Source organism: Heliconius melpomene, chromosome 15 (genome assembly GCF_056956725.1).
Source record: "Heliconius melpomene rosina isolate 202511_hmr_F chromosome 15, ASM5695672v1, whole genome shotgun sequence".
Lineage (NCBI taxonomy): Eukaryota > Metazoa > Arthropoda > Insecta > Lepidoptera > Nymphalidae > Heliconius > Heliconius melpomene.
In genome coordinates this window covers 881,013-896,935 of record NC_140403.1, presented here as the reverse complement: position 1 = coordinate 896,935, position 15,923 = coordinate 881,013, and the positions used below count along the sequence as shown (strand labels likewise).

At 33.8% G+C, this 15,923-nt stretch overlaps 1 protein-coding gene across 2 annotated transcripts in view; it reads right to left on the bottom strand.

Annotated features, from left to right (window-relative positions):
• zip (myosin heavy chain 10) overlaps window positions 1-15,923 on the bottom strand; it is a 69,294-nt gene that overhangs the window by 20,237 nt on the left and 33,134 nt on the right. For both annotated transcript variants that reach the window (XM_085198694.1, XM_085198695.1), the window contains exons 2-3: window positions 11,057-11,213; window positions 803-924 (exon numbers count right to left, since the gene is read on the bottom strand). In XM_085198694.1, the coding sequence (XP_085054820.1) occupies window positions 803-924; window positions 11,057-11,213 (279 nt within the window). The remainder of the gene's footprint in view (window positions 1-802; window positions 925-11,056; window positions 11,214-15,923) is intronic.

The window sequence follows — 15,923 nt, the reverse complement described above, 5'->3', positions numbered from 1 at the left end:
AATCGAATCGAACCCACAACCTGCCGCGTTTACAGTCACGCCCTTGTGACCTCTAGCTGGCCTCTTTCACCAATGCCTCTATAACGCAAGGATTCCGACAAATATTCCTTGTAAATACACAAATGAAATGATATTGTCAAAATACAAATGAGCATATCTATGTAGGTTTTAAATATAGCATTACGAATGTTAACAACGTTATCAACCGTGTGCTTACCCGAATCCGATAATCGAACCAGTATAGGTTGATACGCTTCGGAAAATATAAAAAACAAAACTAAAATTAAACACAATATACGATAAGAAAATCATACAACTTAAATTAATAATAAATGTTTGTATATATTAAACAAAAATAAAAAAATAAATGTATCTAATAAAAATTTTAAGTATTTATAGTTAAATAATTATTTAAGTAAAAAAAACAATATTAAAATAAAAAATAAGAATATCTTGGAATCATATATCTAAAAAAAACGACCAGAAATATTTACGAACTACGAAGTTCCATTATACCCAGGTTCGATTGCCGATGCGCACAAAAGTTATCATAATGTAAAGGGTTTCTTACTTTTTTAAAGTATAGGTAACATTTTTTTACGTAGCGGGATTTGAACCCAGGCCTCTTGGAAACTGTCCAAGCACAAAGCTATACGTTCTCAGACGGTTTTCAAGAGACGGAGATTCAAATCCTGCTATCTTAGTTTTTTATAAATTTTATAAAAAGCATTTTTTCCCTAAATGTAAAATAACACTTAAAAAATATAAAAAATGGTGCCTTCATATGAAAAGCGATACTTACAGCGCCTGAACCTTTCGGTTTTGACGCGGCGACGTACGCCAGATACTGGATAACCTTCTTCGTGTTCTCCGTTTTACCAGCGCCCGACTCTCCCGTACACAGGATCGATTGATCCTCACGGTCTGGAAAAAGTTAAGGTAAGTCAGAAAAAAATGAATTAATAAAATCTACAGTTCTATATTTTAACTAGCGGACGCGCGCAGCTTCGCTTGCTTACTTAGGGGTGAATTCTAATAAACCGTGAAACATGTGTTCAATGAAATATTTTTAAGAGTCTAAATTTCTAATTTCATAAAAATCGGTGGCGATTTAAAGATTTTTCCATACAAACTTTCAACCCCTTATTTGCACCCTTAGGGGGTGAATTCTAGAAAACCATGAAACATGTGTTTAATTATATACATTTAAGAGTCTGAATTTCAAATTTTATAAAAATTGGTGACGATTTAAAAAAACCTATACAAACTTTCAACCCCTTATTTGCACCCCCAGAGGGAGAATTCTAAAAAACGATGAAACACGTGTTCAATTAAATACTTTAAAAAAACTAAATTTCAAATTTTATAAGAATCGGTGCCGATTTTAAAAAAAATCCATACAAACTTTCAACCACTATTTCACCCTTTTAGGGTTAAAATTTTTCAAAATCCCTTCTTAGTGGATGTCCAGATTACGAAAGTAAATATCTGTCCAAATTTCTCGTTTCTACCATCAGCGGTTACGGCTGTGCGTGCGTCTTACCTCAGTCAGTGAGGACAAGTCCTTTTATATATATAGATTATAAATTTCACAGCTTCACGCTGAATCCCGCATCTAGGAGAGTAGGCAGAGGGAGCCTTGTAGCAATGTGATAGAGGATAGTTTTAAGACACGTCGCATTCTGGAGCAATGTATGTTGAGTGGTGGAACTCAACAGGATACAACGTGAAAAAGAAAAAAAAAGCTATGTTAGGATCTATAGTCCAACTTTCGTCAAAAATTTAAGATAGCAAAACTCAAGACTCCTTTTTGCCTCAGAATATTGAAGCATAAAGCCAAAAATTTTAATATAATAAAGAAAAACCATTTATACCACAAACAAAGCGAAATATTTTCTATTAGTTAGGGAGGCGAAGCAGCAAACTGTGGAGTCACTCGAGCGTCATGGAGACCTATTGGATTGCGAAGCTTAGATGATAACAAGAAAAAAATGTCATATAAAAAATTTCGTTTCACCGGTGGGTTGAGGGGTTATAGATTTTCAAAAATGTAAAAAAAAACTGTTCCATGGACATACTCGAGCGCGTCAGATATTGATATCATCAATTGCCTACGTCTTCTTAAGCATGAAAATATGTTAATCTGACAGTTTCCGTGGTGGAGGTGGTCGTACGTAAGAGTTAAAAATGGCAAAAAAAAAAATATTATCGAGCGCGTCAGATTTTCTAAGGGGGTGTTAAGTGAACCTAAAAAAAAGCTCTTATGTAATAATCTGACGATTTGGATGTGACGCAAGCTCGTAATCGTTGTTTGAAAATGCAAAAAAAAATCGTCATCTTGAAATACTCGAGCGCGTCAGATTAAGATATATATGGTTCATCTTCATGCCCTAGACGTGATATCTCAAAATCAGACGATTATCTCAAGGGACTTGCTTAATCTGACAATTATTAATATTTTTTTAAACCAATACAAGAAACAAGTCAGCTTTACGTTGTATCCCGCACACAGCAGGGTAGGCAGAGGGAACCTAAGGTTAAGACATTCTGTTCCCCACTTTCTGCCAAATTTTGAAGGCATTGAGTGTTGAGTAGCAGCACTTAACGTCACTGTTTTGCCTCGACACCAGAGCGAAGAAATGGAAATATAAATTTCAATAAATATTTCATCTCCTGGAATGGAGATTGAACCCACAACCAGTCTGTTTTACTGTCACACTTTGTGCCACTGCGCCACGACTGGCCTCAATTTTTTTATTCATTGAACGCAATCAATAGAAAAGCTCAAGAAATAGAATGTAACTAAAAGAATGTATGTTTGAAATAGAATACTTGTATTTATCAAAAAAAAGTACAAAAAAAATTTTTTTTTTCAAGTATTTTTTTTAATTTATCATCTTCATTGATGAGTTAGGGACCAATAAATAAAAAAAGAGTGCGATAGGAATAGAAATACGGTGAGAGGAATATATGCAATTCTTAGGTATTTTAAACTTTATCAATCAATTTCTATTACTTCGGTTTGTGGTATTTGTCAGATTATATGTTTTTCATACTCCTTGAATGATTCCCTTCAAAATAAAAAAAAAATTAGCTGCGCTCGAGAATGTCCAGATAACGTTTTTTTTTTACAACTTTGGAGCCCTCTCCCTCCTTTGCGTCACTCTCAAATTGTCAGATTAGTGGAATATATACGATTTAGCATGTAACTAACTTACCCTATCTTAATCTGACGCGCTCGAGAATGTCCGATGATCAATTTTTTTTTACTAATCTGATCCTTTATCCTAGACGCGCGGCCATACATAGGAAGCTCATATTTGGTGGAAGTACGTAACCGAGTACAAGGAATCCCCAGTATCTTAATCTGATGCGCTCGAATGACTCCACAAAGTCCCCTCTTCGCCGCCCCTACTATATTTAACGGAAATAAAATACAATTTTCTAGGTCGTCATTGTAAGAGTATAATTATATATTTTGCATGCGAGAGGTGCGTATCGTCACGGTTCATCTGTATAACAATTTCACACCCGCAAGAACTAGAGCCCGACCTTGGAATAGACGCACGTACGTATGCATAGATATTTTATTGAAAAATTACTTTATTTATATAAGGCCACCGTGGCAGTAAACGCGATGATTGTGGATTCGAATCCCAATCGGAAGAACGAACTATTTTAATTTCTCTTCGGTATAGCATACATGCCTTGGCTATGAATTCAGACACGCAAAGATGCATGGAGAAAGGAACACAATGACACTAGTTTCATTTAGCCTACCCCGCTATATTCGGGATATATATACCTACGTGAAGCTAGAAAAAAATTCTATACTAAATACAAATTAATTAATATGATTAAAAGAGGAAGAAAAGAACTTATTTCTATTCTACAGCACTACCTACTTGCCACAGTCAACTGACTTCCCCGCAAGTAATTACTCAAGGAGTGGGAGTCGCGAGTTACAATAGTAAAATGGAACGGTACGCTAACAATACCCTGATTAAGCCTAAGATGGAACTGAATAGTTTTCTAAGTAACTATTTAAATCCTGTCGACTTTCTTCGTACCCACTAGAAAATCAGTCGTGGCGCAGGGGCACAAATTGTGCCTATAAATGCGACTGGTTGTGGGTTCAATCTCCACTCGAAGAAATAAAATATTTATTTAAATTTATATTTTCATTTCTATTTTTATCATTTTCTCGTTCTGGTAACGAGGCAAGACGTGGCGTTAAATTCCGGCACCTAAGTGCCGCCGCCGTGCCTATAGAAATCGGCGGAAAGTGGAGAACGAAAGTTTTTTAATGGACAACGAAGTATCTTAAACCTAGGATCCCGGGTACTGAGCACGGAACAAAGCGTGAAGCTTAATATATATATAAATATTTCATGCTTTGAAACCAGTAAGCATCATGTTTTTAACAAGTAGATATTTATGCTAACCTGGATATAAGCCAACGATAGTTAAAACTAGCAAACAATAGCGTGAAATTCCAATAAAATCTTTTACGTGCTTAAGACGTATTTATGATTTGTTCGTTATAAATTTTATCTATTTTCGTATTTATTGTAGTTTGTTATTTAACAAAAGAAAAAATAGATTGAAAATGGAAGTTACACTGTTTCCGGCAAAAGCAAAGTCGGCTGATTCCCTACCTGGTATGTCATAACAGTCCCTTCCAAGATAATGCTTGTTGAGTGGCGGAACCTAACGCTGTGCTTTGTCTACCATAGCGGAGAAATCAATATAAATAAATAAATCAATTCCCTGAATGGGGGTTGAACCCACACCCGTCGCGTTCCAATCGCCAGGAAAACCTCAACATTTTTCACATGTATAAAATTGCAACTTTAAGTTAAATAAGAAAATTTGCCATTCAAATTTTATTAAGTTGGCGTCGTGGCGGTGGCGTTATAACAATAACTTAACTTTCGGCTTCAAGAAATATTTTATTTTAAAGTATAAAGTTTTAAAAAAGTTCCCCTATCTCTACTCTCGCCGCCATTAGTAAGACAATTAGACAAATGGCCCCACATTTTGTCACGCTTATCACGGACTAATGGTGGTTTTGTATGCCGATGAAAATACATACCTACAGAGAATTGAAATAAAGATTATTATATTTATATGTAGGTAGGTTTTTAGTTCCACGCATGTAGGAACCTGGGAATTCCACCTAACTTTGAAAGCATTGAGTGTTGAGTGGCGAAACTCAGCGCTGCACTTTTACCTCTATTACCAGAGCGAGGAAATGTAAGTATTAAATATCCAATTTCCTGGAGTGAGAATGGACCCCACAACCCATCATGTTTACAGTTGTACCGCACGCTTGTACCCCGCGCCACGACTGGCTTCAGGTTATACTTGTAATACTAATCCAAACACGCTAGAAACTGTAATCATCAATGAATATCTTATATTAAAAATGTCATTCTTAATGTATAATACTGCTATCCCATCAAAAACATAAATGTAAAAAGAAAGCCAAGTTCTGTAATAAAACGTATGCTTTCAGCGATAAAAGAAGTGAGATGTAAATGTATGCCAAGTTCAATGGTCAGTCCTGAAATTTATTTTTAACAATATAAAATATTTTATAACAACTGAAAATGCCCATTCTTCTTACAACTCGGAGACTTCATTTATGTGTAATATCTGACTTGGCTAGTTTTCAAATTAATTTACAATAGAATCTTAATAGAATAGAATAGAATTTGAATACATTCATTAATATCGATGTAAATTAATTTGAAAACTAGCCAAGTCAGATATTACACATAAATGAAGTCTCCGAGTTGTAAGAAGAATGGGCATTTTCAGTTGTTATAAAATATTTTATATTGTTAAAAATAAATTTCAGGACTGACCATTGAACTTGGCATACATTTACATCTCACTTCTTTTATCGCTGAAAGCATACGTTTTATTACAGAACTTGGCTTTCTTTTTACATTTATGTTTTTGATGGGATATCATTACTTTTTGTACAGAAATTATAAGTAGGAAGGTTCATAATGTTATCAAAATCAAAATATTCTTTATTCAATTTGGCCATTACAAGTACTTTTCCTATAGGAAGCTACTATAGCAAGAAACTCAAGAGTTGCTCTTTTTAAAACATAGTTTAGAGTAAGCGCTTCATAGGACATTTCTCTTCGCCGAATAAACCAAGTAGGACACCATTGTGATAATACACTGCTATCTTAATATTGTACAAATCTACTGCAGCCTTTATTTCGGAAGTAGCTCCGTACGTAGTTAAGCAAAGCATGTCTTCTTTAGAAGAGTAAGGATTCCCGTTTCGAGCGCTAGTGTAGATACTTAAATCATTCCAGTTACGACATACGTACTCTACTATAGTCTCGCGCAATTTATTAGTTTGTTGTATATCAATACGCTCAAACAAAGAATATGCAAAAGCATGGAAGAGACAGCTCCCATCGGGAGGCATTGGAACAATTCGGTGTAAGGTTCTTGTTTCACCCACAAGCAATTCTATTGAACGACTCATTGTTCAACATGTCTTGGAAAAAATATAAACAATAAGTTTATTAAGTGCTGACGGTACCAATCTGAATTGATATGATCCCAAGGTTAACTTCGTTCTCTGCCGTTTTTACAAGTGTTCCTAAAACCAGTAAAATCATGAAACCCAGGCCAAAAAAACCATTAAAATATGAGCGCCTTTGTACAATAAAATGTATCTAATATAATTAGGTATTTACTTTTTTTATTATAGTCAATAATATTATGTTTTATTACTCTTAAGATGATATTTAATTATATATGAATTTAGATTATATTTATCTATGAATCTCGACTATAGTTTTTATTTTGTTGATTAAATGACAGTTGTCAGATTATAAAGTAATTAATGTATGCTGCGTTTAGAAATCTGATAAATTTATTATTATTTTTTTCTAATTTCATTATTTTGTTGGAATAACTCAACACGCAATGCCTCCAGAGTTCGATGGAAAGAGGGGAATTGAGTGTCTTAACACTAGGTTCCCTCTGTCTACCCCGCTATGTGTGGGATACACCGTAAAGCGGATTTATTTATTGGAACGAAGTTCCTTACGGCAGGCTTGGAAGGGATAGGGATTTCGCTGTGTGAACGAACTGAAAAAAATGTGATAGTAAAACCGTAAGAAAAATGCGTGGAATAAAACCGTTAAATGAGACGTGCGCAGGCGCGACAGTCGCATACACAGACGAATAATGTATAAATAAATACCTTTCTCTTTCTCCCTCTTTCTTTTTTTAGTTGATAATTTGAATTACGATGTTTTTTTATTTTAAGTAATTTATTATTTCCTAAAATACTGAATTTTCTAAATACTTTCTTGTACTTAAATAAAAACAAATCAGCAAAATTTAAGAGAAAAATCAAGAAAACCTACATAAAATTGAGCACGACTTTTTTTGCAATTTGTGTCGATTCTACATTAGCCGAAGGACTCGTCGTTCGTCGAACTTTGTTCCTAACTGGTGTCCCACGACACCACATTTTGGTTTTTTTTATTATTTTGTTTAAGTAATTTTTAATTTTCTCTTTTTTTCTCTTATTTTTTTATTAACAATTACTTAAATTTTTACTGTAAATAATTACTTTATAATTACTTCTGTTAAGATAGCTGGTAGGCTGACAATGTTTCAAAATAAAAATCAAATCAGCTTCACTCTGTATCCCGCACACAGAAGAGTAGACAGAGAGAACCTAGTGTTAAAACACTCAGTAACTAGTAACCAGTAACCAGTCAGGTTTTACAGTCACACTTTATGCCCCTGTGCCACGACTGACCTTACAGATAGTATATTATTATTAAATTTTATATATATTTCTATCAATATAATTACTTTTTAAAAGCTTTTATTTATATTTATTTTTTAGTGTATTTTTTTCTGTTTTAGGATTCTGTACCTCGAAAGCAATAAAACAGAACCCTTATAGGACTTAGTACTTAAATATTGTAATAATAATTTGTTATAATAATTTGTTATTTGTTATCATTGTGGCGATAGTGGTTTCGGTTAACGGTTTAATAGCGAAAAGCCTCGACCAACACCTTAAGAGGCTATCGCTTAGCTGTTGGATCAAGAACCGGATACAGAAGGCAGTATTACTTGAGACGGCACGTATTGTGCGGAGGTTCCTCTCTCTGGAGCCCTAGCCACCGATGGCTTGGACCCTTGTCCCGCCCTCGGAAGAGTGGTTTTTTTATATTTTTAAATGTATCTTTTTTATAATAATTTATATTTAAAAATGTAAAAGTGATATACTAATTTAATAAAAGTTCTTCAGGTATTTAATATCAAATACGTTAATCGACTATGCAAATGCTCTTAGTATAATAAGTACTAAAATGTTTAAATTATCTATTTATATAAAAGGACTTGTCCTCACTGACTGAGATAAGACGCACGCACAGCCGTAACCGCTGATGGTAGAAACGTTAAATTTGGACAAAAGTTTACTTTCGTAATCTGGACATCCACTAAGAAGGGATTTCGAAAAATGTTAACCTTAAAGAGATGAAATAGCGGTTCAAAGTTTTTATGGAAAAAAAATTAAATCGGCACCGATTTTTATAAAATTTGAAATTTAGATTTTTAAAGGTATTTAATTGAACACGTGTTTCATCGTTTTCTAGAATTCTCCCCTCTTATTATTCCCCCCCTAGAGAGAACCTTTAGGGGTGCAAATATTCATAAATATTCATAAAATTTGAAATTCAGACTCTTAAACGTATATAATTAAACATATGTTGTATGGTTTTCTAGAATTCACCCCCTAAGGGTGCAAATAAGGGGTTGAAAGTTTATATAGAAAAATTTTTAAAACGCCACCGATTATTATAAAATTTGAAATTTAGACTTAAAAATATTTCATTGAACACATGTTTTATGGGTTATTAGAATTCACCCTTAAATAGGCAAGCGAAGCTGCGCGCGTCCGCTAGTAATAAATATTAATGAAGGATGTTAATCCATTTATTATATTTTTATATTTTTACGTGAAGCCCTTGAAGTCCACATGATGACAGGCTTTCTCAGGACATAAATTAGAGTCATTTTCAGCTACAAATGGAGACATATCTTATCTTAAAATATACTTGAAAGCATCGTGTTGTTTGAGATGGCTTACGTAAGTAATAGTGAAGTTAGTCTACAAAACAAATAAAATATTTACTAACGTGTGACATAAATAAAAGCAAATATATATAAATAATGCATAGCTCTTATTTTGTTGGCAGGCTATGCCTAAAAATCAGTTATCATTAACTTTGATTGCTATGCTTTCATTACAGGTGCTATAAGTAAATGTTCCTAATTGAATCTATTTATTGAAAAATTATAAGAAAATATTTAAAAAAATACTAGTTTCGGATTTTTCCCTTGACATACACCCAATTACTTAACCGGATGCTAAATTTCACCATTCTAGATCATCTGGAACTTGGTTAACATTAAGGTCTATAGGTCAGTCACCCCCCTAAAAATTTACGATTTTTGGAGGTCATTATCTAAATAACTGTATGAGCTGTGTTTATGAAATTTTATACACGTATACAGGTAGGGGGTCTAAATATTTGAGCTAAATATGACAGCTTTAGGTGGAATAGTTTTTGAGTTACGAATAGGTAAAAAGTGGCTTCAAATGGTTCGTGTAAAATAACACACGGTGCTGCTCGCCAGTTCTGAAACCCAGAAACTTGGCACGCGCTCCGCGCGTTTTAAATATAATGTAATCTATTAAGAACACATACATAAATACATACATATATTATTCTCTTATCATGCAAAAATAACTCAATTTAGACTTTTAAATTGGTTATTATCGTAATAAAATTCTATTGACCTCATATTATTACATATTTATATTGTAATATCTAGGTTTTTATAATGAAGTCTTTTGTATATATGTATGCTTAAAGAAGCAAAAGTTATTTTAGAGTTCCCTATCCAAACGATGAAACGGGACGCTCTTACTAAGACGAAGGTTGAAATTTGACATGGCTACCTAAGGTTAGGAAGAAAAGAGCGGCACTGAGAGATGATTGTTTAAAATTCCTACGGATTAATAAGATTTTTTCATTGTGTCCAAACAAAACTGCGATCGACGACTAGTTTCCAATAAATATAGAAAAACCATTATGAGGGGAAAAAAACACTAATAAATGTTAATTTACTTTATAACCTGTTACTTATCACTTGTTTAAACATATAATTATACACAGAACATGCCATTATAACATTATAATTGCTATAATAGATAAACATGGAAAAGTAATAAATATATTAAAACTATTTTTGAAACTATTTTTATTAATATTTTCTGTATAATTTGGTTGTAGAGACAAACCGCTTAAGTTCCGCCATTCAACATGCAAAAGTGGAGGCCAGTGTCTTAACTCTCCCTCTCTCTCGGACGTTTTGCTAAGTTGAAAACAAGCTATATTCTCATAGCACTAGCCCTCAGTAGAAGTAGATAGTTTATCTTTCATGATAGATTAACAAAGATGCGAAGATGCAGGAAGTAGTGGCCTAATTAACTTAAGTTAGTGCAAGCAAACGCATCTAACAGAAGATGGACATGATTTAATTGGTATTTTTTTATTTAATTATGCTGTATCCCGCATATAGCAGGATACCTATATGGTAGAGGGAACCTAAGACAATCCGTTCCCAATTAATATTTATCTTTTATTACTGAAAAAAGTAATCTGGAAATTATACTTTTTTAATTAAATTGCGTGCGCTTGTAACAGATTTATTAAATGCATGGAAAGAAACATTATAAAAGACGTTAAGATTCTTGTTATGTAACTTTCGATTCCTAATCGAAATATTTAATATTCCTATTTTCATTTGAGCGTTGCGACGCCACACAATGCCTCGAGAACTCGGCGGGAAGTGTGAAAAGGAGTGTCCTAACACTCAAGTTCCCTATGCCTACTGGTAGTAGTTATACAGGGATGATCCCGCATGTAGACGCGGGATAGAGCGTGAATGTAAAAATAAATGAATGATTTAATTTTCTCCACTTTACCTTGTAACATAGAACGGTAGGCTGTATCGGTGATGGCGAAAACATGGGGTGGAACTTCATGACGTTTGATGCCCTTGTATCTCTCCATAATTTTCTCCGTGTAGATCGGGAGCTTCTTGTACGGGTTCACCACCACGCAGAAGAGCCCCGAATATGTCTGAAAAAAAAAAGCATTTTTATTTTCATTCTCAATATACATTTGATGCAATACTTAGGTGACGTTTCCATTATTATACTAAAGTAAAAAAATATTTATGCAAAAATCTTTACCGTTGTTTTTTCTGTTCTTTGAATAAATAAATAAAGATAACGTGTTTCTAAGCAATTAGTACTTAGCATTAGCATAGCAAAATATAGAAAACATGAATATACATTAAAAAAAATAAATTAACTAAAAAGCTAATATTAGAATATATATCGAACCCATACATACATTACCATCGATACCGTAACGAACCATCAAACGATCATAATATAATTTTGATAGAGTTATAAATATATTTTCTTACAAACGCCGAGTGTTTCATTGGAATTTGTTTCGTCCAATAGATATGTCATGCTTAATAATGAGTGTTGACGACATCTAAATAAATGAGAATTACATTTATATCAATTGTGTAGAACTAATATTCTAGGAATATATCGTTTCGAAACTATCACACTAGGTCATAACACAAGGTTCCTTCTGCCTACCCTGCTGTACGAGCGACACAGCGTGAAGCTGATTATAGAGCATTTCGAAATACTGCAAAGTCAGGAAGATTGTACTTATAACAATTAAGAATAGGCTCAGTTAAGTGAACTTGAGAATTTACAGTCTATACTAATATTAAAACTCTGAAGCTTTTGTTTGTAGAGCTTTACTAGTTTAAACCTACTCTTAGTGGGCATTGAAATCACAATTTACTGATACTGTATGTAATTTTTTGTTTTATGCAGAGGGAACCTGGGGACCTAGTGTCAAGTCATTTCGTTTCCGATGGAGTGGCGGAACTCAACGCCTCGCTTTGCCTTATACCATGATCATTACCAGAGCATAAAAATGAAAACATAAAATATTTCATATTCTCGAAAGCAATTATCTCTGCGATTGCTGTTCTATATACTAATATATCATTTATAATAACACAAAGCATAGTTTAACATTTCTAGTAATCTACTTATTAAATTATTTACTTGTTAAAACCATTAATAAACTATAAATTCAATGCTAAAGAGGTTAGAGTCTAAGATAAATTTCAATGCGCAAATACAAACGTTATTATTGAATACAATAATTTTACAAATTGGCCATATCTTTATGTTCCATATAGTTCAATGTTAATTACACTGACATCTGTAGATGGGGAAATACAGCGACACTGTTATTGTTGCGTAAATAATGTAAAAATACATTTTTTTTTATTATATATATATATATATTAGCTTCACGCTGTATCCCGCACATAGCTATAATATAAGTATAGGGAACCTGGGGTCTTATTGTAACACTTTTCGTACCTACTTATTAATTTAGTTCACTTCTCTCACACCGTCACTTAGACATCGAACACACACCTTTCGCTACGACGTCATTTCCCTGTGACATTTTCAACGATCTTATACAGTAACTGAAAAGTAACAACAAATATGGTCACCCTGATTTCTTCTCCGTTCAAAGCATACATAGAGATATCCTTATCAGCGCGGCAACTATAAACGATTGATACTTTTATCAATAGCTGATAACAGGGGCAATTGCTGCTCTGAATCAATTTGCAATCTGACCCACAGTTGGTCTGGAGGGCGTACTAAATATGTGTAAACATGATAGATAGGTTTATTTAAGTATTATTTGATTTATAGAAAATTGTTGTCTTGCTATTGTTACTTTCTCTACTAATGTAGAAACCCAGGTGGCATTTTTAGTTTTTCCACAGCAAATAAATTTTACAATTCACTCCCAATGGTGATTGAACCTATAATCATCGCATTTGCAGTCAAGCCCCGACACACGATGGTTTTTCCTTAAAACCTCCACCACATAAAAACTCCAACTTTATTTGCATAAATATTACGAACAAATGTTTCGCAAAGCGCTACACAAATCCATAATCCATAAAGTGATTGATGGAAACGAGTTAGAGCTACATAATATGTTTATATAGTTAAACACCGTCATGCTGTATCCCGCACTGAGCAGGGTAGGTAGAAGGAACCTAGTGTTCAGACACTCCGTTCTCCACTTTCAGCTGAATTCCGGCAGCATTAGGAGTTGATTGTCGAAACTCAACATCGCGCTTTGCCTCGACACCAGAGCGAAGAAATGTAAAATATAAATTTAAATAAATATTTCATTTCCTCTATTGTCTGGATCGAACCCACACCCAGTCGCGTTGACAGTCACATTTTGTGCCCGTGTATATAGAAGTACATACTATGTATATAAGTGCCGCGGCACAGTTTCCACGACATGCCTTCCTAATTTGGCATGACTTGGACCATAATGGATATGTATACCATACCATAGTGCAACCTGTTGGGCTTAAAGATTGAGCAATCTTTACCAAACGTGTCCTAGTTAGTTTTTGGGTCGAGCTGGTAAGATCCTTTTTGGGGATATTTTATTTACGTTTAAATATCTGTGATTGAGTGCGCTATGATTGAGTATTATTAATGTTGACAGACCGCGTGTGTTAAATATTGATTTGGTTTATTAACATTTTTTAAATAAGTAAATCTAACAATTTATCGATATTTATCATTATCTCGCACACAGCACAGGAAGCGAACCCCTCAGCCTATTGGTTAGACAATTGTTATTCAATTAATTCATAAATATTTCATTTCTCGATTGGGGATCGAACACATAACTATACAGACATGTCATCTGTCGTTAGTTCTCTCCATCACCAACAACGACAATCAATAATATATTTTCGACAATATACCTATATGTATGTGTAATCAGTTGTAAAACATAATACATGCTTACATATGAATAAAAGCTTAATACGCGAGTAGGTACGGCACAGTCACGTAGTGATGAGTCACCAGATCAGAATTTCTCAAAGTTATGTTCGTTAAACATGTTTAAACATATTTTTACGTTAACATTGGTGTTTGAATTTGTATTTTATGATTTGTTTGAGGCCGTCGTCGTGGCTTCGTTATATCCATTTTCTTGTATAAAGACAAAGCACAGCGTTGAATTCCGCCAGTCGACACGCAATGTCTCGAAAATTAAGCGGAAAGTAGAAAAAAGGATAGAGTTGCTTTAAAAAAGTTTTTAGAGCTGTATTTATTAAATCCACCATCTGGGACTCGCAGCTTCGATACCAACGGAAATGTAAATTACGCAAGAAGCGATCTCTTCCAGACAACTCCGCGGCATAGAGAATAAATAATTGCGAAAGGAAAACGTTTAAAATTTATTGAACTACCTGTAGGTAATATAGCGGTTTTTTTTGTGGTTTCTTCACGCTGTATCCCGCATGTAACAAGTACGCAGAGGAAACTACATGTCAAGACATTCTGTATCCCACTTTCGGTCAAAATTTCGAAACATTACGTGTTAAGTGGTAGAACTTTGTCTTGTTGCTACAGTGAGGTCCATCCATCGGGTGGGAATCAAATCTCGTATTTAGATTTCAGTCAGACTTTGCGTCACTGCGCCACATGGGCCTCTAAAAGTTTTCTATATTTTTATAGAAAATTCATTCTACAATTTCGTGAGTAGAATAAAAAAATATGTATATTTTCATCACTCGTTCATCTTATTGAGTTCCATAGTGGAATCCTTGATATATCATCTAAAATAGGAGAAAAGTACCGAACGGCGTGATTTTTCTGTCTCTCTCTCTCTGCCATCACACATTGTAGAAAATAATAATAATAACTGTCAAATAGTGGTTCCACACCCATAAAACTTATGATGACTAACATAACGCAAAGCGAAGCTTTAAGAAATCTGGAAAAACAAGACCGGACAGAGTCGTGACCGTCAAAGACCTTGGCACATAACGGACAAAAAAGTATTACCGAGATCCATGCAATCAATATTATACATATTAACTTTGTACTTGGAATTAATAACGGTATTATTTTTTTAGCTTCAATTAACATGTTACCGTAAAGGGAACCTAGGTACCTAATGTTAAGATATTCCTTTCGCATTCATTCATTTCTCCTACCCACTGAATTCTGGAGGCATTGCCAAAATATTTTTATTAGTTTACGAAACGCGAAGAACAATTTGTCTTGTCACTAGGATCTGCCTGGCTAATCAAGGTGGAAAGTTTAGAGCAGTGTCTTCAATAGATCATAATATATTTAAGATTAACAATCCATTGTAAGTAACTACTACCTACTAAATTAGTGATCCGCTCAAAATCTTAAATAACAACAAACAACACTGCACATAAATATCAAAAATATAATAATTAAAATTATATCCTGTTTATATTAAACCAATGCTGTTATGAATTTACAAGGAAAATTTATTTAATGAGCTAAATATTTAGAGGATTGTGGATAAGCATATCAGGGAGTCTTATTTAGGCAGAGGTACGCAACACTCCCCGAAGTACGTTAAAACAAATAAATATTCAGATTGTTTTTATTATCGTTTGTCAAAAAAGCCAAGAAACAGATGTTTTTGAGATTTATACAATACTAGTGGACCCGGACGCGGCTACGCCTGCTTGAACTATAAGAATATTTTCGCGTCGGTCATACTCATACTGTGCCGCCCGAAGGCTAGGTCATTTCGAATCGGTGACATCTCCTTAATTATTTATTAGAATGTTATACAGTAAACTATAATTTCAATCTAGATAAAATGCTAAAAGTGACTATTATATTTATTTTCATAACGATGAATATCAAA